The sequence below is a fragment of the Bombina bombina genome, chromosome 3, assembly GCF_027579735.1.
Source record: "Bombina bombina isolate aBomBom1 chromosome 3, aBomBom1.pri, whole genome shotgun sequence".
In the NCBI taxonomy this organism is placed as follows: Eukaryota; Metazoa; Chordata; class Amphibia; order Anura; family Bombinatoridae; genus Bombina; species Bombina bombina.
The window spans coordinates 757,787,352-757,814,937 of NC_069501.1; the positions used below are offsets into that span (position 1 = coordinate 757,787,352).

At 37.0% G+C, this 27,586-nt stretch overlaps 1 protein-coding gene across 1 annotated transcript in view; it reads right to left on the reverse strand.

The window, feature by feature from the left end:
• The window catches only part of LOC128653988 (cytochrome b-245 heavy chain), a 171,023-nt gene extending 149,679 nt beyond the window's left edge, over nt 1–21,344 (reverse strand). Inside the window, exon 1 of the mRNA XM_053707605.1 lies at nt 21,269–21,344. Coding sequence (XP_053563580.1) covers nt 21,269–21,313 — 45 coding nt within the window. The 5' untranslated portion in view covers nt 21,314–21,344. The remainder of the gene's footprint in view (nt 1–21,268) is intronic.
• Nucleotides 21,345–27,586: the final 6,242 nt, after the last annotated feature.

A 27,586-nucleotide genomic window follows, 5' to 3' on the forward strand; every position in this document is an offset into this window, starting at 1 on the left:
ATTTCTGTAATCCCAGGTCTTTACTTATTCTGTAACCAAGAGGTTTTGGGTTCTAGGTCGAGCACTGTATGTTTTACTGTTACCAGATTTTACTGTTCATGGTTCCCTAAGCAGAGATACCCTAGTTGTCTCATATATATATAAACTGCTATTTCTATCTATCAACATCTCTACATAAGGATATATAATACTGATTCTCAGGCGCTTTAAATGTTTAAATGTGTTACTTATGTGTTTGGAGACCTACTTTTACTAACTGCTTGATGTACATATAAACTCCTAATGACAAAACTATATATTCTTGCTGCATAGGTTTGGTGTATGATGGCTTATATTGACATACACGAAGAGATGTCTAATCCCTTAAAGTCAGTTAGGACTATTTTTCAGTCAAATATGCTTTTATATACTATAATATTTATTTTTACCTCCTAGTCATTTAGCTAACTGTATACACATGTCACGTGGTTTATAGTTAGTTTAATGAGATCGCTCTTTCAAATATGTATTCTCACATAGCTTCCCTCTACCTACAACAGCGTGATTTATTACCTCACTTTTAGATATTGTAAACGCTGCTGGGCCGTGTTCACTGGGAAGGCACGGCTCAGCATAATAGTTGATTTAATGAGCTTGGTCTGAGACATGTATATACTACCTAATGGCATGCATGATGACAGAGAAATTGGTCTGTTCGTTTCTAGACGAAACTTACACTTCTTAGATGTTACTAAATAATATTGTTATAATTCTGTTTAATAGAGTACTTACAAGCCCTAAATCTTTAGTATATTTATCAATTTCACATGCTACCTGGCTCCGCCCTCCTTTTCCCCCTCCTTTCCCCCCCCCCTATTTTATATTGAGCGGCTCTCGCCCGCTGCATCCCCCTCCCCCATAAAACTTTAGAGCCATCCCCTCCCTAGCCCTATTTTTATATGAGTAAATACTTTAATCTTTCATTTATTTAGCTGGGAGAGGTTCATTTTTGCTTTTGTTACTGTTAAGATACTCTATGATAAAACTGAAGTCCCTTTATATGATAACCCACATTTTATAGCTACACCTGGAATATTTGAATATATTACTTTGTCAATAGTACTATGTATACAACTATTTGTAAATGTTTTGGGTATACCTTTATATATTGTATTTGACTACGACTTCAATAAAAAATTGTTTAAAAAAAAATAAAATAAATTAAATTAATTAAATACAATTACCTAAAATTAAATACAATTAACTAAAATAAAGTACAACCCCCCCCCCACTAAATTACAGAAAATAAAAAATTTTTACAAGAAGTTTAAACTAATTACACCTAATCTAAGCCCCCTAATAAAATAGCTGTTCCGATCAGCCAATAGAAATATACGCGCGACGGGTGAAATATACGCGCGTAACTTGTATGTTACGCCGTATATAGGATACCAAAATCGTGCAAAAACTGGCGTCGCCAGCTTTTGCAGGCGACGCTGCATATGTAATTTAGGGGCTGATCTCTGGTTAATTTGCTACCGTGAATTTGCGGTGGCAAAAATCAGAAACTTTTAATGGCTGGTTATTTATCGCACATCCGCAAATGGCCGTTTGTGGGTGCGTGATAAATTAGCGCTCCACTTGTAATCAAGCCCTATAAGGGGGAGAGAGGTGTAAATAATACAATTGTTGAACACATAAACATAGCTAGCACGATGCAACCCTCGATAAGATACTGTATCAAAATTACAAAAAGAAAAGGTTTAAAGATAACACTAATACCTTCAAAAAAGCAAGGGGACTAAGCACACCTATAACAAAATTCAGCTTTATTAGCAAAAATGTATACCCATCTTCCAGCAAAGTGCATAATTATAAATACTACTAATTCTCTAAAAGTGGTACCACAATAGAAATATAATCCTATGACTCACCTACATAGAAATAAATAATATTTAATTCATATAAATTAACAAAACCAGCAACAATAATGTAATAGTCCTACAAAAGGAATTCACCTTCTATAGAGAGTCCTCATTAGTTCACATTGATCATCTGTTCCCTTAATAGTGTAGCTAATATATGGCTGTATCAACCACTGAATGCAATGGGCGTACTCAGTGTATAAACCATTAGATGTCCCAGACCAGCATTGTCACAAGTAGACATATATAACGGACACAAGGTCACAACAGTTCCCATACAGGATAGCATGAGATCATGTCCCGTAAGTATCACCAGTCTGAAAATGCAGTCTGAATTCAGTAGGTCAGCATCCTAGGTTTACAAATTAGTATGGACATGTATCCCACATGCTAAAGCCACACTATGCAAATGAATGTTTCACCCCACTGTGTACACGGGCTATAAAAATGAGGGGGATTCCAAATTAAATTGTCACCACTCACCTCGAGCCTCTTCTTGTGGAGATTGGGCCTTTGGTTTATTGGAGGAAATATGGGGCTCGCATCAGTTTCCTCACTGTCTGAATTAGCATGGTATTCTATTAAAAGTGATGTCGGGAACCTAAAAATTTGGGTTCGTGAACAGCGAACGCGAACTTCCGCAAATGTTCGCGAAACGGCGAACCAGGCGAACCGCCATAGACTTCAATAGGCAGGTGAATTTTAAAACCCACAGGGACTCTTTCTGGCCACAATAGTGATGGAAAAGTTGTTTCAAGGGGACTAACACCTGGACTGTGGCATGCCGGAGGGGGATCCATGGCAAAACTCCCATGGAAAACTACATAGTTGATGCAGAGTCTGGTTTTAATCCATAAAGGGCATAAATCACCTAACATTCCTAAATTGTTTGGAATAACGTGCTTTAAAACATCAGGTATGATGTTGTATCGATCAGGTAGTGTAAGGGTTACGCCCGCTTCACAGTGCGCAGTGTAGGTGATATACCTGCCCTGACCATGCTTTGCAGACCAGGTATCAGTGGTCAGATGGACCCTTGCCACAACACTGTGTGCCAGACATGCCATTATAGCAGACTTATATGGCTTTGGCGTTGCTTTTTGATAATTAGAAGGCTGCTAAATGCCACTGCGCACCACACGTGTTTTATGCCCAGCAGTGAAGGGGTTAATTAGGGAGCATGTAGGCAGCTTGTAGAGTTAATTTTAGCTTAAGTGTAGTGTAGTAGACAACCCAAAGTATTGATCTAGGCCCATTTTGGTATATTTCATGCCACCATTTCACCGCCAAATGTGATCAAATAAAAAAATATTGTTCACTTTTTCACAAACTTTAGGTTTCTCACAGAAATTATTTACAAACAACTTATGCAATTATGGCATAAATGGTTGTAAATGCTTCTCTGAGATCCCCTTTGTTCAGAAATAGCAGACTTATATGGCTTTGGCGTTGCTTTTTGGTAATTAGAAGGCTGCTAAATGCCACTGCGCACCACACATGTTTTATGCCCAGCAGTGAAGGGGTTAATTAGGGAGCATGTAGGCAGCTTGTAGAGTTAGCTTAAGTGTAGTGTAGTAGACAACCCAAAGTATTGATCTAGGCCCATTTTGGTATATTTAATGCCACCATTTCACCGCCAAATGCGATCAAATTAAAAAAAAAACTTACGGCTAGATTTAGAGTTCTGCGGCCAAAGGGGTGCGTTAGCTATGCGTGTATTTTTCCCCCCGCACCTTTTAAATACCGCTGGTATATAGAGTTCACAGAAGGGCTGCGTTAGGCTCCAAAAAGGGAGCGTAGAGCATAATTTAACGCCACTGCAACTCTAAATACCAGCGGTGCTTACGGACCCGGCTAGATTCAAAAACGTGCTCGTGCACGATTCCCCCATAGGAAACAATGGGGCAGTTTGGGCTGAAAAAAACAGCGTTCAGCTCCTAACGCAGCCCCATTGTTTCCTATGGGGAAACACTTCCTAAGTCTGCACCTAACACCCTAACATTTACCCCGAGTCTAAACACCCCTAACCTTACACTTATTAACCTCTAATCTGCCGCCCCCGCTATCGCTGACCCCTGCATATTATTTTTAACCCCTAATCTGCCGCTCCATACACCGCCGCAACCTACGTTATCCCTATGTACCCCTAATCTGCTGCCCCTAACCCCCGCCGACCCCTATATTATATTTATTAACCCCTAATCTGCCGCCCCCAATGTCGCCGTCACCTACCTACAATTATTAACCCCTAATCTGCCGACCGGAACTCGCCGCTACTCTATTAAATGTATTAACCCTAAAGCTAAGTCTAACCCTAACACTAACACCCCCCTAAGTGAAATATAATTTAAATCTAACGAAATAAAATAAATCTTATTAAATAAATTATTCCTATTTAAAGCTAAATACTTACCTGTAAAATAAACCCTAATATAGCTACAATATAAATAATAATTACATTGTAGCTATTTTAGGATTAATATTTATTTTACAGGCAAATTTGTATTTATTTTAACCAGGTACAATAGCTATTAAATAGTTAATAACTATTTAATAGCTACCTAGATAAAATAATTACAAAATTACCTGGAAAATAAATCCTAACCTAAGTTACAATTAAACCTAACACTACACTAGCAATAAATACAATTACAATTACAAAACAAACAAACACTAAATTACAAAAAAAAGCTAACACTTAATTACAAAAAATAAAAAAAGATTACAAGAATTTTAAACTAATTACACCTACTCTAATCCCCCTAAAAAAATAACAAAGCCCCCCAAAATAAAAAAATGCCCTACCCCATTCTAAAATAAAAATTGTAAAGCTCTTTTACCTTACCAGCCCTTAAAAGGGCCTTTTGCGGGGCATGCCCCAAAGAATTCTGCTCTTTTGCCTGTAAAAAAAACCATACAATACCCCCCCCAACATTACAACCCACCACCCACATACCCCTAATCTAACCCAAACCCCCCTTAAATAAACCTAACACTAAGCCCCTTAAGATCTTCCTACCTTGTCTTCACCACGCCGGGTATCACCGATCCGTCCAGAAGAGGGTCCGAAGTCTTCCTCCTATCCGGGAAGAAGAGCTCCTCCAGAGGGTCCAAAGTCTTCATCCTATCTGGGCAGAAGAGTACATCCGGACTGGCAGACATCTTCATCCAAGCGGCATCTTCTATCTTCTTCCATCCGGCGCGGAGCGGGACCATCTTCAAGCAGCCGATGCGGAGCCATCCTTCTTCACCGACGGACTAACGACGAATGAAGGTTCCTTTAAGGGACGTCATCCAAGATGGCGTCCCTCGAATTCCGATTGGCTGATAGGATTCTATCAGCCAATTGGAATTAAGGTAGGAAAAATCAGATTGGCTGATTGAATCAGCCAATCAGATTCAAGTTCAATCCGATTGGCTGATCCAATCAGCCAATCAGATTGAGCTCGCATTCTATTGGCTGATCCGAACAGCTTCCTGTTGGGAAGGAGAATATCCCACAAGTAATGGATGAATCCGTGGACTGGATACACCTTACAAGAGAAAAGGGCTTTTTGGGGTGCTGTCCTTACAGCAGAGATCAGATGAGTCCTTCAGGACTGTAGTGGACACTGAATACACTAGCCTAGCTATCAATTTCCCTATTAAATCAGCAGCAGCTACACTGTCCCTCCTCTCACTAAGAATGCAGCTTCCAAATGAATCTAAAATCGATGCTGTCCAGGAGGTGGGAGGGTCTGGGAGGGAGGGTCTGCTGCTGATTGGCTGTAATGTGTCTTCTGACTGTGAGGTACAGGGTCAAAGTTTACTCAATGATGATGAATAGGGGGCGGATCGAACATCGCATATGTTCGCCGTCCGTGGCAAACGTGAACTATTCGCCGGCGAACTATTCGCGACATCACTATATTCTAATTCAGAGGGGTCAATATCAGAGTCTGTATCATTAACAATTTCGTATAAGCCTCCTCAGCATTATAAAATCTCCTTCACATCTTTAGCTTGCTCAATCTATAGTTTATATCTTGCAGCAAGAAAACCCAAAATCTAGTTGTATAGTACAGATTACTTCTGCGCTCTCTACCTAAAATAAATCCAGTGAGAATTATAAAACTTTTGCAAAAAATAAATAAAATTAAAAATCTTTTTTTTTTTTTTTTTTTTAAATGTGTTTATTATTTGTTTGCTTCTCTTAGTGTGGGACCCAATTATTGGCTGATAATAACAAGCGTTGGTGTCAGCAGGACTCCCACTGGTCAGCAAAATTAAAATAAATAAAAGACAGTGGACAGTAAATCTATAGGTGACAAAATAATAAATGTATAAACTATAAATCTATAGGTGGCACATTTTTAGGGATAAAAAATATGGTATTCTTAGTATATAGTACAGGGCAGAATATATACAGTATATATATATATATATATATATATATATATATATATATATATATATAAACACACACAAAACAAAATAGAGGGTATCTGCACTCTCAATCACTTCCACAGAGTCAATGACCAGGGTGCAAGATCCAAAAATATTAGAATATAAACCAAAAAAAAAGAGACTGCACTCACTGTATTTGCAAAGAAAAAGCAAAACAACTTTTAATCCATAATCGTACTGGTGATGTTTCAGGGTGCATAACCCCTTTCCTCAGACCAAACAAGAGTGACCCAAAAAGCCAGGTTTAAATAAACCACAGAGCCCCATCCCCAACCTCACACACAAAATTGCACCAAAAACCATTGCCTTGGTCACAGAGTGACAACAAAAATATTAACCCCAAGTGTACAGATAGATTCTCATGTGTATAATCAAATAAAAGTCCAATCCTCCTACTCCCACACAGATTAGATGTTCAATAAATAGTGATATATACTATTATCATAGTGTCATTGGTGTGTGTATACTAAAATAAAAACTGAATGTAATGAGCTATAAGCCCAGATTGCAAATCATGTTTACCTAGCCAATCATTTAATAAATAATATGGAAATTAGGAACATTTTTAGAAAACGTCTCTTTGGTTTGCATGTAGTTAAATTATTTCTCTTTATGTGTTGTATCATCACTACATTGAAGTGTGCGATTAAAAAAAGTGTGCAAAATTAAGAACATAGATAAAGCAATGACCCAATGAACGTGGTCATTGGTTTTGCTTCTCCAAATGACTGTAAATAGTGTTAATCTGTTAATCAATATAGGGCTTGTGCTTTTGTTGATATAAATTCTGTTGAGAAATGTTCTGAGTAATAATATTTTGTTTACAGTTGTTATGACAACCTATATTTCATAGGAAGTGCTCCCCAACGATCTCCTGCTATCACGCTGTAGTGCTTGATCGTGATGATTTATGACACTAATAATTTGCTGTAGGATGATAGTACTATGTGTATAAGTATATGATTTTGGTGTTTGTGACATTATTATCATTTTTAGTTTGTGCAGCCGGTGTTCTAAAATTAGTCTTGACGCATAAAAATTCCTGACCGGCGTCACTTCCGGTGAAGTGACATCAGCTGTTGGAGGCGTGTGGCACTCACTGAGCATGCGCAAACGGCCCAACCTCCAAAAATCAGTTTTTTAGGTTTAAGCAAAGGGTTTATTAACTCTATTGGCATTAGACTGCATTGCGCCTGCGTGCAGAATACCGCGCATTGCAGTGATCACATGACGAGGGACCACTATTACTGGTTCCTTGTGTTGCGATATACGCCCCTGCCCAGAAACATATAATTTTATATTTATTTTTTATTTTTCTGTAGCGATCCCCCTCCCCAACTCCCCCCAGTATAAACATGGGGTCACCCCCTATATTTATTATGATTTGTGGGACCCTCATCCTTCAAAACTACGATTTCATATTTTTAGGGTCTCATTCCCCCTATATTTTTTGGGCAGTGTAGGCCTGATCCCTCCCACATAATGTTCCATAGTGTATGGTCCCTCCCTATTTCTCCCTCCCAAACAATTTTTCTGTAGATAGGGTCCCACCATATTGATACAGGAAGGTTGTACAAATGTATATTTATTTCAATGTGAACTTCAATAGCTCCTTTTTTATTACCTTTCTATTTTTACAATTAATAACAATCAATTTACAAAACATGGTACATTATTTTTTAACTGTGTATTAGACATGTGCATGGCGAAAAAATTTGGTTCGGTTCGATTCAGATTTTTTCGAATTTCGGTTCGGAGCGATTCGAATTCGGAAAAATTTGAATCAATTCGGTTCGGATTTGTTTCAGATTCATTCGGATTCGAATAAATTCGGTTTGGATTTGTTTCGGATTCATTGGGATTAGAAAAAATTCGGCTGGATTCGGTTTCGATTCGGTTCGGTTCGGAAATTCGGAATTTCGGTAAGTGTTAGGTGGGATTAGACTAGTATTATGTACTGTAAATTAGGTGTAACCCATAGCAGAGTGATATAACCTAATATACTGTACAATACTAGTGTAATCCATGGCCATCCGAATCTACCGAATAAATCCGAATAAATCCGAAGTAATTCGGATTTATTCGGTAGATTCGGCACTATTTTTGCAGAATTTTCCGAATTTCCGAATCGAACCGAACCGAATCGCACATGTCTACTGTGTATGTTAATGGAAATATGCTTCTTACATTCTTGCTAGCTGTTATGCTACAACCAAAGAGTTTTTATTGATACCTTGTACCTAAGGACAACAATGCCCCTTTTTAAAAAGCTATATGTACAATTCTTAACAAAATGTAAGAGAGATTTTAAATTGTTTACTGCATAAGGGTTTCCAAAGTTGTAAACTTAATATTTAACAGTTTTATTTAAAGGGACAGTCTAGTCAAAATTAAACTTTCAAGATTCAGATAGGGCATGCAATGTTAAACAACTTTCCAATTGACTTTTATCATTAAATTTGCTTTGTTCCCTTGGTGGTATTTTTTAAAAGCTAAACCTAGGTAGGCTCAAACTGATTTAAAAGTTTTTCACAGTTAGACAGTACTAGTACATGTGTGTCGTATAGATAACATTGTGCTCACTCCCATGGAGTTATTTAGGAGTCTGCACTGGTTGGCTAAACTGCATGTCTGTCAAAAGCACTGAGATAAGGGGGCAGTCTGCAGAGGCTTAGATACAAGATAATCACAGAACTAAAACAAATATTAATATAAACATGTTGGTTATGCAAAACTGGGAAATGGGTAGTAAAGGGATTATCTATCTTTTTAAACAATAAAAATTATGGTGTAGACTGTCCCTTTTAGCCTTTTACCGCTGTTATGCCGTTGTATTCCGTTACAACAGCGCTGGGCTATAAAGCCGTTATGTTGGAATACGTCATAGCCAACGGCTGTCCTGAAGCCTACTGCGCTTGCAGGATTTGATTGCAGTCTGGAGGGCATTCCTAGCGTCATAGGGACGCCCCCCAGACCCGATCCCATCATTGAAATCTTGCGATCGTTTGCACTTTATAACTCGGTCACAAAAGGGTTAAGGATTTGTTTTTGTTTTTTGCTCCTACCTTCTTCTTTGTGTGTGAGCAATTAAATAGAGGGGTTATTTTCACCTGTGTGGGTCCAGCCAAACACTATAAATTAACACATGAACTATTTAAGGATTTCTGTAATCAGTTTTTCTGTTTTAAGTGAGTTTCTCTGGTTAAGTATAGAGTTTGAGCACTTAGAGCAACTAAGGGGTTAATGCACTGGTTTTCAAACCTGTCCTCAGCCCTCCCTAACAGGTCACATTTTGAGGATATCTGAACTGGAGCACAGGTGAAATAATCAGCTGATTAGTAAACACGGTTATTTTACCTGCTCTCAACAAAGGTAGTCCTTAAAACCTGGCCTGTTAGGGAGGCTTGAGGACAGGTTTGAAAACCCGTGGGTTAGTGTAACCAAGAGTGAATATAAATCTTTTATATTTTGAAGTTTAGGTAAAAATATGTAAAAAGCTCATTCAGTGTACAGCTTGCCATATGTTTGCATCTCTGGAGCAACCACTTTAGGGATCATATCTCTGTGGCAAGTGTGAGCATATTGTCTCTTTAGAAGCTTGTATTGGAGTCCTGGAGGAGTGAATTGCAACACTGCAAGATATTTAGACACTTGAAGAGGTGACATGATTAATTTATATAAATATATTCAAGGGCCATATACAGAGATGGCAGAAGCTATATTTATTCCAAGAAAATTGTTTGTGACAAGAGGTCATAATTTAAGACTGAGGAAAGGAGATTTAATCTCCTGCAACAGAAACATTTTTTTCACTGTAACAGCAATAAAATTGTGGAACTCATTACCAAAGGAGGTAGTGAATGCCAATACCTTAGATGCATTTAAATGGGTTTGGATACATTTCTGGCTAGAAACAGAATTCATGGATATGATTGCTTGAGTTAAATAGGTCACCCTTATATTGGGATTAATTTAAACTCAACTGGAGCTATTTTGTAAGTATATTCAATTTGTATAGGTTAAACTCGATGGACTTCTGTCTTTTTCTTAACCTCATCTACTATGTTACTATGTTAAGATGTAAGCGTAAGAGACAGGCCAGTTTTGAGCTGATACAACTCAATAGATTTGCCAGATTGAGTGAAAATGTTGGGAATATTGGTTCAGGGGTGGCAATGTCAGAAAAGGCTGTTCTCCTAACAATCCAATTAACATTCCGAATCCTCCAGTAACAGAAGAGGGGCATACAAGTCTTGGTCCAAGACAGATGTTGGTTGTAGGAGACTTTTTTTATTAGGTTAAGATTAAGTTAAGATTAAGTTGATGGGGTAATTTTTCATCTAGATCCTTTCAATAGAACAGTTTGCTTTCTTCCAGGGGCTCGTGTTTGGCATATTGTGGAGCATATTGATAAATTGTCAGGGTTCATATTGGCACTAATGACAGAGTCAGCGGGAGATTCAGTGTCCTAAAAAATGACTTTAGGGAGTTAATTAGTAATCTTAAGGACCTTCAAGGTAGTGTTTTTTAAGATTTTACTAGTGCAATGTGCCAACCCATTAAAGGATCACTCAATGCAATAGAATTACATCATTAACAAATGCATAATACAAAGATAATGATTTAACACCTACTCTGAATTTCAAATAAGCAATAGATTTTTTTCTGACAAATAAATTTTTTCTCTCATTTTCCGACCCACTGTGTCATGTGACAGACATCAGCCAATCACAGACTAGTATACGTATACCCTGTGAGCTTGTGCACATGCTCAGTAGGATTTTGATCCCCAGAAAAAAAAATATAAAAAAACTGTGCAAAATTCGATAATGGAAGTAAACTGGAAAGTGTTTTTAAACTGCATGCTCTATCTGAATCATAAAAGTTTATTTTGACTTGCGTGTCTCTTTAAGGCAGAAGGAGCCAAGGGCAAATAAAAACACGGTGTAAAAATAAGGGGTTTGATTTTTAAAGCACTGGGCTGAGTTTCCACTTGGGTACAATTTGTACTGTAAGGATGGATTGCACCTGAATGATATGGGTGCAGATCTGTTGGGGGAGATGTTGGTAGCACTTTTAGAGAATCTTTTAAACTAGGGAAAGGGGGAGGTTCAGTACAAACATAATAGAACAAACAGATCAGTCTGTGAATATGAAACACCTAGAATATCTCAAATAATGGATGAAGGGTACACTTAGGAAATGTCACTTTGCAAACTTTGGAGGAAAATGCATCAAGTAGCAGCAACAGAAAGCACATGAAAATTAAATGTATGGCAGCAAATGCAAGAAGCATGACAGTTAAAATGGGGGAGCTGTAGCTCTTAGATACAGAAGAGGACTGTGATATTATCAGTGTAACTGAAACCTGGTGGGATGATTCACATGACTGGGAAGTTAAAGGGGCACTAAACCCAAAATCTTTCTTTCATCATTCAGATAGAGAATATAAATTTAAACAACATTACAATATACTTCTATTATTTATTTTGCTTCATTTTTTAGATATCCTTAGTTGAAGAAAAAGCAATGCACATGGTGAGCCAATCACACGAGGATTCTATGTGCAGCAACCAATCAGCAGCTACTGAGCATATCCAGATATGCTTTTCAGCAAAGAATATCAAGAGAATACAACAAATTAGATAATATAAGTAAATTAGAAAGATGTTTAAAATTGCATTCCCTTTCTAAATCATGAAAGAAAAAATGTCCCTTTAACTTAGAGGGTTATACTTTATTTAGGAAGGATAGGAGTAATAAAAGGAGATAAGGAATTTGCATGTTTATTATGAGGTCGATTAATCAAGCTGTGGCGGACAGGGGCGCATATACGTGCCTGTCCGCCGCAACTCGCCTCTGGCGGGCTGAATTCCCCTGGCCAAATTCAGCATTGCACACAAGCACTATTTTGCGTTTGCATGCAATTCCGCCCCCGTCCCCGCACAGCCAATCATGCACGGGTAGGAGCTGTCAATCTCCCCGGTCGGACGAGACCAGAGAGATTGAAATCCGCCACCTCTTAGGCTTAGGTCTGATGACTGCTGCTTGTTAAAGATGGCTTGCAGGTTCTCTTATGAGAACCTGCAGCCGTAGGCAGGCAAAAGCCTACCAAAGAGGTTGATAAATCAATCCCTAAACCTGGCCTTAAGCCTACAATAAGGAAAGATATTTATGATGATACAGGTGACAATGTAGAGACAATGTGGATTGAAATAAAGAGTGGGGGGAAAAATCCTAAAAAATTGTTACTAGAAACATGCTACAAGTCCCCCAACATTAGTGACATGGAGGACACTCAGCTGCCAATGGAAATAGAAAAGGCTGTTAATAATACCAGTGTTGTAATTACATAGAAACATAGATTTGATGACAGATAAGAACCATGGGCCCAGAAAATATGCCCAATATTTCCTAAAAGTATAAATTTATCTAGTTCGTAGTATAGCCTTATGCTTATCGCAGGTATTTTTAAAGTCCGCTACAATGTTTGTCATTCCCACTTCTTGTGGAGATTTTAACTACCCCGAAATAAAATGGACCAATGAAACTAGCAATACAGGTAAAGGAGATAGATTTTTAAATGCTCTCAAATGTCAGAATTCATAGAGGAGCCAACTAGGAATAAAGCTATATTGGATCTAGTGCTATCAAAGAAAACAGAAATAATTTCAAACCTAGAAGTCAAAGAAAATTTGGGTAACAGTTATCATAACATGGTCACGTTTGAAATCACTTTCTATAAGGAGTGTTATAATGATTAAACCGAGACTTTTGGGACAAAGTATTCTCAAATAAAACACATGATAAATGGAGAACATTTAAAAATGTGTTAAATACATATATACATCAACACCAACCAGACAGTCATAAAAATAAACTAAATAAATCCAAGCCAATGTGGCTAAAGAAAATGATGTTAAGAGAAATTAGGGAAAAAATTAGTCAAATAAAATAGTGCAGACTGATTATTATTATTATAATTCTTTATTTATAAAGCGCCAACAGATTCCGCAGCGCTGCCCATGGGTAGAAGGATTACAAGTACAATGGAGAAACAATACAATAAGAGACAACATTTTACAGACAAATACAGGGGGAATTGAGGGCCCTATTCCCGTTGGAACTTACACTCTAGATGGGTAGGAGGTTGGGAAACAGGAGGTGGGGACTGCAAAGGTGAGAATGATTTGTTAATAAGTCGGGTGATAAGCTTCCCTGAACAGAAAGGTCTTTAGGGAATGTTTAAAGGAGAACAGGTTATGGGCAAGTCTGACAGCACGAGGAAGTGCGTTCCAGAGGGTTGGTGCCACACGAGAGAAATCCTGTAGTCTAGCATCAGAGGAGGTGATGGTAGAGGACGCAAGAAGAAGGTCATTGTTGGATCTTAGGGGGCGGGCAGGAGTACATTTGTTGATAAGTGAGGACAGGTAGGGTGGGGCAGTATTGGTGAGGGCATTATTCAAAAGGAATGTAACAAAGCATGCAAAAAAGCAATCAAATCTAAAGATTAATTGCAAGAGAATCTAAGTCAAACCCTAACAGAATTTGTAAGCATATAAATGGCAAACAAAATCTAAGAAGGAAAATAAAGATACATTAAAATGTGAGAAAGGTAGCATGATTAACAGTGACAGGGAGAAGGCTGTGGTAATAAACCATTTTTTTCTTCAGTATACACAAGAGAGGAATCAGTGGTAGCTACATTGAAACAACTTGTACATACAACCCTTTTTTAATAACTGAGTTATTTCTATATGATATCAGGCACAAAATGGATAATATTAAGGTAAATAAAACTCCAGGTCCAGATGGAATACATTCAAGAGTTTTAAGGGAAGGTAGCACTATTACAACCAAACCTCCACTTTTCATTTTTCAAAACTCATTATCCTCAGGCCTAGTACCTTAGGACTGGCATAAGCTGATGTGGTGCCAATTTTTATAAAGGGAATCAGGGCTAATCCAGAGAGCTATAGACCAGTTAGTCTGACATCATATAATCAAGAATATAAAACCAGATGATGTGATATACTTGGATTTTGCAAAGGCTTTTGATACAGTGCCACATGAGAGATTATTGTACAAAATTAATGGACTGGGGATAGCTGAAATGTTAACTCATGGTTAAATAACTAAATAAAAGGCAGTCAGTAATACTCAGATTAGAAAAAGTAATTAGTGGAGTCCCCCAGGGATCAGTACAAGGCACTTATTTTTAACATTTTTATTAATGACTTGGAGCAAGGATTAAATAACAACATCTCTATTTTTGCAGATGATACAAAGTTGTCTAAGGTCATTAGGTCAGTGCAGGATGAAATTGCTTTGCAAGGAGATTTACAAAATTTGGAATAATGGACTGACAAATGGAAATGAGATTCAATACTGGAAAATGTAAGGTTCTACATTTTAGGATTTTTTTGGATGGAATTTAACATATACTATTTTCAAATTGTTATGCAGTCTTATTAAATGTATGACTATAAAATTAAAGAATTATCCAGCTAATTGTCAACCAAGACCTATGGACAGCTTGAGGCTAGTGAATCTGTTCTATAAAATAAATTAGGAATTGAAACAATGTGTCTTACTAAAGGGATTGACAAATAGTGATGATATTCAGTAGAGCAAATTTTAAAAGCATGTAAGATCCTTCCATATTTTATAGAACCTACTCAACAGTATAGCATAATTGTTCAAAGTATTTATATCACTGAAGAGTCCCATCCATGCTTGGTGAATGTAGCCAGAGACCATGAAAGAATACTGGATTCACAAATATGTAACAGAGAGACATATAAATTATACTATTGAAAAATAATGATCTTAAAAAATGACCACACACTAATAAAATATACAGTATTTTTGAAATAGGTTTTAATACACAGCCCCTAAATAGTGGGAACTTTAAAGGGACACTGAACTCAATTTTCTTCATTCTTTTGGTATCTTTATTTGAAAAGCAAGAATGTAAGTTTAGATGCCGGGCTTATTTTTTGTGAACAACCTGGGTTGTTCTTGCCGAATGGTGGATACATTCACCCAAGTGCTATCCAAGGTACTGAACCAAAAAGTGTCTTGCTCCTTAGCTTATATGCCTTCTTTTCAAATAAAGATAGCAAGAGAACGAAGAAAAATTGATAATAGGAGTAAATTAGAAAGTTGCTAAAAATTGCATGCTCTATCTGAATCATGAAAGAAAAAAATTGGGTTCAAATGGTTACAAAGAAAACAAACAGATGCCAACTGTTATAAAACTTAATCCTGGAATAAGAGTATTTGTTATTGCATTAGAAGTTCAAATTGTACTGAATATTCATTGTACAAATACAATAAATCTTTATCCCTTAAATTATAATTAATTTTTTTTAAATGTATTTTCTTATGTTAGAAAATCTTTATCCTTCCTCCTTATTCTGCTGCACAAACTGTTCTCTACACACCCTTCCAGTTGTCCTCTCACCACTTCCAAATAAACACCCTCTGCTCTCCAACCAATATTCATTCTCATCTTCTCTACTTCTAAAATGACTCTCAAAGCCTCTTTCACTAAGGGCCCGATTCTCCAAAAATCACTGTCATGGAGTAAAATCATCAGCTTATTTTACTGAGCACTTTATTGTAAAGTGTCTCTCCTTCATAGAAAGAACAGTAGTGAAATCCCCTTAAAGGGACATAAAACAAGTTGGGATAGAGACAAAATATAATAATATGTACTTTAAAGGGATAGTAACCCCAAATTTCGGGTGGAGCATGCAATTTTAAGCAACTTTCTAATTTACTCCTATTATCAATTTTTCTTTGTTCTCTTGCTATCTTTATTTAAATCTAAGTTAAGGAGCCGTCCCATTTTTGGTTCATCACTCCTTAGGTGTGAACACAATGTTATCTATATGACCCACATGAACTAGCAGTCACCTGTTGTGAAAAGCAAATACAATAGCATGTGATTAAGAGACTATCTATAGTGGCTTAGAAACAGGCAGAAATTTAGAGGCATTATCTATCTTTTTAAACTATAACAATTTTAGTGTAGACTGCCCCTTTAATTAGCCCTTTTAGGATATGCACAGATCTCAACATGTTTTATTGCACTTTCATGAGATACACAGTTCTCAAGGTAAACAATTGTTTTCACAACAATCTCTGAGAGGCCTCTCAATACTGATGAGGCATCTTATAGAATCTCACCACACCAGAGATCTTTAGAGAATCTGGCCTCCTCTCGTATTTCCTGTTGCATTAGTAGTACATTTGTCATTCCCTTATAAACAACCAATTTTTATTCTCACTTAAAAGTAACTAAGGGGCCCATTTATCAAGCTCCGTATGGAGCTCGAAGGGCCGTGTTTCTGGCGAGCCTTCAGACTCGCCAGAAACACCAGTTATGAATCAGCGGTCTAAAGACTGCTGCTCCATAACCTGTCCACCTGCTCTGAGGAGACGGACAGAGATTGCGTGAAATCAACCCGATCCAATACGATTGGATTGATTGACACCCCCTGCTAGCGGCCGCAAATCTGCAGGGGGCGGCGTTGCACCAGCAGTTCACAAGAGCTGATGGTGCAATGCTGAATGCGGAGAGCGTATTGCTCTCCGCATTCAGTGATGTCTGTCGGACATGATCCGCTGATCGGATCATGTCAGACAAACATTTTATAAATAGGCCCCTAATTCTCTCTTGCCTATAGCCATTCCTCATCTGCCAACAAAAGCTGCCTTCTCATACCACCTACTTACTAATAACTTTCTAGCTAATTTGCCAACAGCACTATCACCAACTTCCTCTTTCAACAATGCCTTCCATTTCCACAATTACAGTTTTACAATCCTCTTCCCCCAAAAAATAACCACTCCTCTTGCGCTTTCCTCTCCTTCTTTCCACCATATGCATCTACTAAAATGCCTCTTTTGGTCTCTTTACTGAGACTTACATCTTAAATTAAAGTGACATAAATATAAAAAAAAGAAAATGTAAAAGAAGTACATTTTATTAAATTCACGCTTTTTATATTATAACATAATCTTTTTTTTTTTTAAAGTCACACAGCTTTCCTATACCATTTCAAACAGAGATACAGTCAGCGAGCCAGTCAGAAACAGCTATACATATGTATGCTTCATTCATCAACCACTTCATCATCTTAAAGGGACACTAAACCCAAATTGTTTCTTTCATGAGTCAGATAGAGCATGCAATTTTAAGTAATTTTCTAGTTTACTCCTATTATCAATTTTTCTTCGTTCACTTTCTATATTTATTTGAAAAAACAGAATGTAAGCTTAGGAGCCGGACCATTTTTGGTTCAGCACCTGGGTTGCACTTGCTGATTGGTTGTGTGTGTATATATATATATATATACATAAATATATATATATATATATATATATATATATATATATATATATATATATATATATATATATATATATATATATAGATAGCATAGAGTGGGAATGTAACCCATTGGTTGCAAAATAGGTCAGCAAACATTGCTAAAGACTGTTATAAAACCCATTTCGTCAGTTACTGAGTGATTAATTTAAAGGACCACTAAACACAGTAGAATAGCATAATCAGTAAATGCATAATGAAAAGACAATGCAAAAGCACTTAGTTTGAATGTTGCATGAGTAGATTTTTTTTGACAAATTTAAAAGTTAGTTTTATTTCCTTCCCACTGCATCATGTGACAGCCATCAGTCAAGCACAAAGGCATATACATATATTCTGTCAATCTTGCACATGATCAGTAGGAACTCGTGCCTTAGAAAGTGTGCATATAAAAAGACTGTGCATATTTAGATAATGGATGTTAACAGGAAAGTTGTTTAAAATTGTGTACTTTATCTGAATCATGAAAGTTTAATTTTGACTTTAGTGGTCCTTTAACCCCTTAAGGACCACAGCACTTTTCCAGTTTTTAACCGTTTGGGACCAAGGCTATTTTTACCCGCACGCGATCCTGCCCCCCTTCTTCACCAATGGCCGCCCACCCGCCTCCCTGCATCAGCTCCCACCCACCAACGATCATGGCCATCGATGGCCGATGGCTCTCTCTGCATCGGACTGCTAGAAAGTGTTATTGAAGGATGCCTCAATATCGAGGCATCACTGCAATAACATGAAAGCAGCTGTAAGCGATCAGGATCACTTCCACCGCTTTCAAAGACCAACGACGTACGGGGTACGTCCTCGGTCTTTAACCACATTTTTTTGCAGGACATACCCCATACGTCGTTGGTCGTTAAGGGGTTATGGTAATAAGCGCTTCAGCAGAGAAATTATTAAAGGAATTTTAAACAGTAAATACGTGCTAGACTTAATGATTATGGTTATTCAAAGGAAATATTAGATTTAGAATAATATGTACAGTAGGTGTAATTTTACAATTTAAAATATTACAGTTTAAAATACAGTTTAAATATTGAAAAGATAAAGGTAAAAGTTTAGTTTCTATAAAGTTTGATCTAGTTTTTTTATTTATATCTGTCATCTACTGCTAACAATTAGGGAAAATATAAACGGGGCAATAAAAACATAATTCCTGCTTATCTGATGCAATCATTTATTTCATGGTGGTGAGAGTCCATGAGCCTTAGCTCCTGGGATTCAACTCCTGGCCACTAGGAGGAGGCTAGGAGTAGGCAAAACTATTTTTTTTATGTTTTTTTGCTTCTTCTGAAGCAGCTTTTGGTAGGAAAGTCCTCAAGGCAGATGTGCCTGAAAATGTACTCCAGCAGGTAAAGTGGAACATTGGGAACAATTTAAAGGGGAGAACATTTTTGAGTAACCTATCCCTTTAAGTACTCTTGGAGTTTTGGGAATGTTTGCCTCCTCCTAGTGTCCATGAGCTTGCATCCCAGAAGTAATGGCTGATGGACTCTCACCACCTTATGAAAGAAATAGAGTTTGTGTGAAGAAGGCTGTTAGGAAAAATAGCCTTGTTTGAACAAACTCTGTTTTATTGCCGATTTAATTTCTGGACCTAATTGTGCTCAGCAGGAAAGTGAAATAACAAGAAAACTTAAAGGGATATTCCAGCATAATAATATTATCTATCTATTGCACAGAAACCACATATCAAGATTGATAATGACATACCCAAAATGAAATAGTATGGCAAAAAATATTGCTTCAACTCATAGAAATTGTTATTTTCAGGTCGTCACAGCAACTTCCAAAATGCCCCTCAGAAATACTTTTTTTCCCTCTTCTTTATGCTGTTGACATAATCCCATCATCATCCATATGTAAATGAACCACTATTAGTCTGGGGCGCACGTGTGCATGCACATTAAGAGCTATTGCATTCTCCATTGTCTTTATTGGGACGCTTCAAATCACGCGTTGTACTGATGCCGCTTACTAGTAACTGTCAGCTGTCAGATTTACGGAGCATATAGGAGTTCAAAGGTAGCGCATGACATAACAATTGCACTGTGTATGCACATATAGATGCACGTTAACAGAGCTAGTTCACGAGGGGCGTTCATGGCTGTATATTAATACGATTCACGGCATTGGCTATGAGAAGGCAAAAAAATGGAGGGCACTGGAAAAATGATTTTATTCAAAACGATTTATCTTAAAAACTAAGCAATATTTTTAAATGGATCTTATTAGAAAGTGAAATGTTTTTTAACAATATGTACATTAGATATTTGATTAAAAAGCACTGGACTGTCCCTTTAAGTTTAAACACTGTGGTTTCCATTACTTTATAGAAACTCAATGGAATTTAGAAAACCAACAATTTTCAGAGCTAATTACAGGAAAAGAGGAGCAAATAAATAATGAAAGTATATTGTAAAGTTTTTTTACCTACACATAAACATTTTATATAATTTATATTACTATAGTGTACTGTTTAATAACCCTTCAAATAATGGCATGCTTGCAGTCCTTTGTAATGAGATGGACTTGTTTAAACCATGCAAATTAAAATATTGATTCAGACTGGATTTTAATAAAATGATCATACCTTGTGAGGTAACGGGGGACTTATATTAATAAGTTAAAATGTAATCAGCGATAGATTAATACTGTATATGTAAGGTGACCAGATTTCCCAGACACACATTCGGGACATCTCATAAATTAACCCCTATAGTACTAGGAGACAGAAATATATTCCCAAAGGCAAATTATCGGTATTTAAGATAAAAAAATTCCAAAAGAGAAAAATAAAAAATTGGAACCCTAGGAGCCTTTAGCCTGCTGCCCTGATATCTGTCAGCGACAGGCAGGGTGCAGGTTAGGACTCACAACTCACTTTGCCATAATTTTAGACAAGAAGGCAGAGAGCAAGTTATTATGATTATAACTCTCTCCCTCTCTCCTCTCCTTCTCTCCTTCTCTCCCTCTCTCTCTCTCTCTCTCTCTCTCTCTCTCTCTCTCTCTCTCTCTCTCTCTTTCTCTATCTCCCCCCTCTCTCTATATATACTGTATATATACATATATATATTCTCTATATTTATAATATAAACATGCTGTAATAGCTTTTCTATAAAAGAAAAAAATAAAGAATTACACTGGACAAAAGTCTTTAAAAATATAATTACAAAATAGGATAATAATGTTTGGTGCCTAGATGGTTGCAACATTATGGGGACAAATACAAATATATATATTTTTTTTTAAACTAAAAAATGCATTTTTATTTGTTATATATTTGTTTAACATTTCATAGATTTTGGTTACTATATTTTTTTCACAAATCAAATGCAGAAATCAGTTCTTTCATTATTACATAACAAGAGAGAATGTTGTCTCTCATTCTAGCACATGTGATAAAATCTGTAGGACATTTGGATATCATAATAAATAAACTGAATATATTACAATGATTATAATTAAAAAGACACAATTGCTAATACAACTGTATAGTAAATTGAAAGAAAATGTTACTTACAATTACTACAATGGAGAGACCCTCATTTACAACCCAGTTGCCCATTGTGATCTGTACAGTGCCAAAACTCTGCACAGCTGCAGATATGTTTGTGAGGAAGTGAAAATGTGTGCACTACTTAACTGCAGATTGCTTCCCTTTTTTACATCCTGCAACTGCAATAAAAAGACAGAGAAGGGTGAAACATGTAATGTCCCAGGGAATTGTATTTCTAGTATTGGCTGGCTGGGAGCTCTAATCAGAATACTGCTATATACACCTATACATATATCTTTGATAAATTCCAGTTACCTCTGATACTTTGTTATTCCTAGGATTCAGTGTTGAGTGAGAAGCTAGAACTACATGGCTGTGCTATGCTCTACATTGGTACTTCATAGGACTGCTGGCACTCTTTGGGTCAGTGGTGGACCTAATGAATAGAAGGCCCCTGGTTTAAGATTTATATATATAAACAACCACACACACACACACACATATATATATATATATATATATATATATATATATATATATATATATATATATATATATATATATATACTTATATACTACACACATATAAACACATATTCTTGTATATATATAATGTGCACCAGGCCCAGCTACGTATTGTGAGTCTTTAAATCTTTGTTATATTCTTGTTATGAACACACATGCTTTAATATTGTGCATTTTTATTAAAGCCTGTCCTTCTTTAATTAAACTATATACTATCGGCTAGATTACGAGTCTTGCGTTATGAGTAAAAAAGCAGCATTAAGGCTTATAACTCTGCTTTTTTACTACCGCTGCTATTACGAGTCTTGCAGATTTATGGGCACCGCACACTTTTTTGGCCTTGCCGCAAATCAACTTACGCAATTTGCATATAGTCTATTTTCAGTGGGACTTTCATAGCGCCGGTATTACAAGCTTGTCCTGTGAGGCTAAAAAGTGAGTGGTACACCCTATACCGTCAAGATTCATAACGCATTCTAAAGTTAGTAGTTATGAGTTTTACACTACAAAGCCGTAGCATAAAACTCATAACTAAAGTGCTAAAAAGTACACTAACATCCATAAACTACCTATTAACCCCTAAACCGAGGCCCTCCCGCATCGCAAACACTAAAATTAAATTATTAACCTCTAATCTGCCGCTCCGGACATCACGCCACTATAATAAACATATTAACCCCTAAACTGCCCCACTCCCGCAACGCAAACACTAGTTAAATATTATTAACCCCTAATCTGCAGTCCCTAATGTCGCCGCCACTATATTAAAGGGACAGTCAACATCAGAATTTGTGTTGTTTAAAAAGATAGATAATCCCTTTATTACCCATTCCCCAGTTTTGAAAAACCTACACTGTTATATTAATATACTTTTTACTTCTGTGACTAACTTGTAAGCATCTTCTGACCGCCCCTAATCACATGACTTTTAGTTATTATCTATTGACTTGCATTTTAGCCAATTAGTGCAGTGTCTGCCACTAGCCACAAGCGTGATCACAATGCTATCTATATGGCCTACATGAGCTTGCTCTCCCCTGCTGTGAAAAGTAAATAAAATAGAGGCGGCCTTCAAGGGCTTAGAAATTATCATATGAGCCTTCCTAGGTTTGCTTTCAACTAGAATACCAAGAGAACAAAGCAAAATTGTTGATAAAAGTAAATTGGAAAGTTGTTTAAAATTACATGCCCTATTTGAAAATTGAAAGTTTTTTTGGACTTGACTGTCCCTTTAAATGTATTAACCCCTAAACCTAAGTCTAACCCTAACCCTAACACCCACTAACTTAAATATAATTATAATAAATATAAATAAAACCTACTATTAATAACTAAACTGTAATTAGTTTAAAGATCTTGTAATTTGTTTTTTTATTTTCTCTAATTTAGTGTTGTTGTTTTTTTTTTAATTTAGCTAATTGTATTGAATTTAGTTAATTGTATTTAATTTAGGGAATTTATTTAATTGTAGGGTTAGGTTAGGTGTTAGTGTAAGACAGGTTAGGTTTTATTTTACAGGTCAACTAGGTAGTTATTAAATAGTTAATAACTATTTAGTAACTATTCTACCTAGTTAAAATAAATACAAACCTAAGATAGATACAATGTAACTATTAGTTATATTGTAGCTAGCTTAGCTAGCTTAGGGTTTATTTTATAGGTAAGTATTTTGTTTAAAATAGGAATGACTATTTTAAACAAAATACTTACCTATAAAATAAACCCTAAGCTAGCTAAGCTAGCTACAATATAACTAATAGTTACATTGTATCTATCTTAGGGTTTATTTTTATTTTACAGGCAAGTTTGTATTTATTTTAACTAGGTAGAATAGTTACTAAATAGTTATTAACTATTTAATAACTACCTAGCTAAAATAAATACAAATTGACCTGTAAAATAAAACCTAACCTGTCTTACACTAACACCTAACCTAACCCTACAATTAAATAAATTCCCTAAATTAAATACAATTAACTAAATTCAATTCAATTAGCTAAATTAAAAAAAACAACAACACTAAATTAGAGAAAATAAAAAAAACAAATTACAAGATCTTTAAACTAATTACACTTAATCTAATAGCCCTATCAAAATAAAAAAAAGCCCATCCAAAATAAAATAAAACCTAGCCTAAACTAAACTACCAATAGCCCTTTAAAAGGCCTTTTGCGGGGCATTGCCCCAAAGAAATCAGCTCTTTTAACTGTAAAAAAAATACAAACAACCCCCCAACAGTAAAACCCACCACCCACACAACCAACCCACCAAATAAAACACTAACTTAAAAAAACTAAGCTCCCCATTGCCCTGAAAAGGGGATTTGGTTGGGCATTGCCCTTAAAAGGGCATTTAGCTCTATTGCAGCCCAACCTAATCTAAAAATAAAACCCACCCAATACACCCTTAAAAAATCCTAACACTAACCCCGAAGATCCATTTACAGTTTTGAAGAGCCGACATCCATCCTCAACAAAGCCGGGAGAAGTCTTCATCCAAGTTGCAAGATGTCCTCAACGACGCCGGCAGAAGTGGTCCTCCAGATGGGCAGAAGTCTTCACCCAGACGGCTTCATCCTTCTGATGCGGAGCGGCTCCATCTTCAAGACATCCGGCGTGGAGCATCCTCTTCAATCAACGGCTTCTTCTGGAATGAAGGGTCCTTTAAATGACGTCATCCAAGATGGCATCCCTTAGATTCCTATTGGCTGATAGAATTCTATCAGCCAATCGGAATTAAGGTTGAAAAAATACTATTGGCTGATGCAATCAGCCAATAGGATTGAACTTCAATCCTATTGGCTGATCCAATCAGCCAATAGGATTGAGCTTGCATTCTATTGGCTATTCCAATCAGGGGTTAATACATTTAATATAGTGGCGGCGACGTTAGGGATGGCAGATTAGGGGTTAATAATATTTAACTAGTGTTTGTGATGCGGGAGTGTGGCGGTTTAGGGGTTAATATGTTTATTATAGTGGCAGTGACATTGGGGGCGGCAGATTAGAGGTTAATAAGTGTAGGTAGGTTGCGGCGACATTGGGGGCTAGAGATTAGGAGTTAATAAATATAATGTAGGTGTCGGCGATGTTGGGGGCAGCAGATTAGGGGTTAATAAGTATAATGTAGGTGTTGGCGATGTCCGGAGTGGCAGATTAGGGGTTAATAAATATAATGTAGGTGTCAGCGATGTCGGGGGCAGCAGATTAGAGGTTAATAAGTGTAAGATTAGGCGTGTTTAGACTCGGGGTTCATGTTAGGGTGTTAGGTGTAAACATAAAATTTGTTCCCCCATAGGAATCAATGGGGCTGCGTTACTGAGCTTTACGCTGCTTTTTGGCAGGTGTTAGACTTTTTCTCAGCCGACTCTCCCCATTGATGTCTATGGGGAAATCGTGCACAAGCACGTATAACCAGCTCACCGCTGACTTAAGCAGCGCTGGTATTGGAGTGCAGTATGGAGCTCAATTTTGCTCTATGCTCACTTCTTATCTTTTAACGCCGGGTTTAGAAAAACCTGTAATACTAGCGCTGTAGGTAAGTGAGCGGTGACAATAACCTGCAAGTTAATACCTCACCCCTCATAATGCAAAACTTGTAATCTAGCCGCAAGTATTTTAGTATATTCAAGTAGTCTAACACTTTAACTCTTTCCTGCCACAATGCTTTACAACTCATGTCAGTCCTGACTAGCTGCCAGTAGGTTTAACCCCAACTCCTCAGTCACCTGGTACCCTGAATGAGCAAGCCCCTGCTGTAAGTAGGTTACTCCACAGCACAATACAAATACTACAATGAGCATGCCCCAGTGCTGCTAAAAAACAATCTAGTTACTCTTTACACTGATTGTGAGGACTAAAGTAACTTCTTTTAAAACCTGGGCACATATTCTTGCTTTCACCAATTAATTTTCATTAAAAAAACTCTACTTAATTCTAATGAAAGCTGGCTGACACATTTCCATACAGGAATACTTTGTATTTCAGCAGGACATTGTTGCATGTGTTGTAAGTGCTTTACTGCAGAAAAACAAGGATCTATAAAGTGGCAATAAATCATATGGGACCGGAGTCTTATTTATATATTTACTTGGTTGCTTCAATTGCTTAACCCTATTTATTCATTTACTGTCAGTCCCTTAACAACCCTTATGAAGAGCAGTGGGAAATGAGAAGGCATGGTAAATATTACTTGCCTGTAACTCTGACCTTCCTTGCCCGAGCCAGCAGATGTTCCATCGTGACTGTCTAAAATGAAAGCTTTTTCTATTGGTTGATTTGAATTGGAATTCCAAAATCTGTCAAAAGAAATGCAAGGACACCACTATATAAGGGGGTACCTTGCATTCAATCATCTGTGTGCTGCGGTGACACCATGAAGACACATCGGATGGAAGATAGAAGAAAAGAAGATGCATTGGATGGAAGATGGAAGAAGAACACAGCCCTACAGGAGCATTGCCTTGGGCCCACAGCTGCCCCCCTAAGTAGCCGGATTCAAGTTGATAAGTAGAAACTTTGAGGTTTAGCATTTATTATGGGGAGGTTTGATGGGTTTTTTATTTGGCAAAAGAGCTAAATCACTTATGCCCTATTCAGGGCATTTTTTTAGGATAGTTTTTTTTTAGTCTTTTTTAGTAGCTGCCCCCCTTAGTAGTCGGTTATAAGTTGGTGAGTAGAAACTTTGCGGTTTAGTGTTAGTTTTTTTTTTAAGGGGAGGCTTTTTTTGTAGCAACAAAAGAAAAACAGGTAAGGCAAAGCAATGCACTCATCACTACACGGTGATTGAAGTTGTTGTATTATATAAGTCCTTCCTTCCTTTGCATTATCTTTGATAAAGCACAGGTTGCTCTGTGTGAAATGCGTCAGAGAGTATGGCTTTAAGATCATAGTATCTATGATTTTAATTTGTTACTATAAAATGTTTTGATTTTAACCCCCTTGGGCTTACTCACAATATTGTCACACGCTTTAAGATCAGGTGTTGTTACCACTTCATCCCTCTAACTGAAAGGTTAAGGGACCAGTAAATACAGTAGATTTGAATAATCAACAAATGCATGATAACAAGACAATGCAATAGCACTTAGGGGCCGAATTATCAAGCTCCGAATGGCCTTCAGGCTCACCGGAAACAGCAGTTATGAAGCAGCGGTCTTAAGACCGCTGCTCCATAACTGGTCCGCTGCCTCTGAGGCTGCAGACATTAATCCACCTGATCCTATACAATCAGGCTGATTGACACCTCCTGCCAGCGGCCAATTGGCCGTGAATCTGCAGGGGGCGGCATTGCATAAGCAGTTCACAAGAACTGCTTGTGCAATGATAAATGCCGACAACAGCATACATCGATGTCTGTCGGACATGATCCACTGAGCGGATCATGTCGGACAGACTGATGATAAATTGGCCCCTTAGTCTGAACTTCAAGAGAGTAGTAGATTTTCTTTCTGACACATTTTTCAAAGTTATGTCTATTACCACTCCTCCTGTATCAAGTGACAGCCATCAGCCAATCACAAATGCATATATGTATAGTCTGTGAAGTCTTGCACATGCTTAGTAGGAGTTGGTGACTCAAAAAAGTGTAAGTATAAAAAGACTGTGCACATTTTGTTAATGGAAATAAATTGGAAAGTTGTTTAAAATTGCATGCTGTATCTGTATCATGAAAGTTTAATTTTGACTTGACCGTCCCTTTAAGCTTCGTTGGGGCTTTTATTTGTATAGGTTTTTACTGTGCAAAAGAGCTTAATCTCATATGCCATTTTCAGGGCAACTTTTATCTTAGGTTTTTTTAGGATAGGGTTTTAAGATT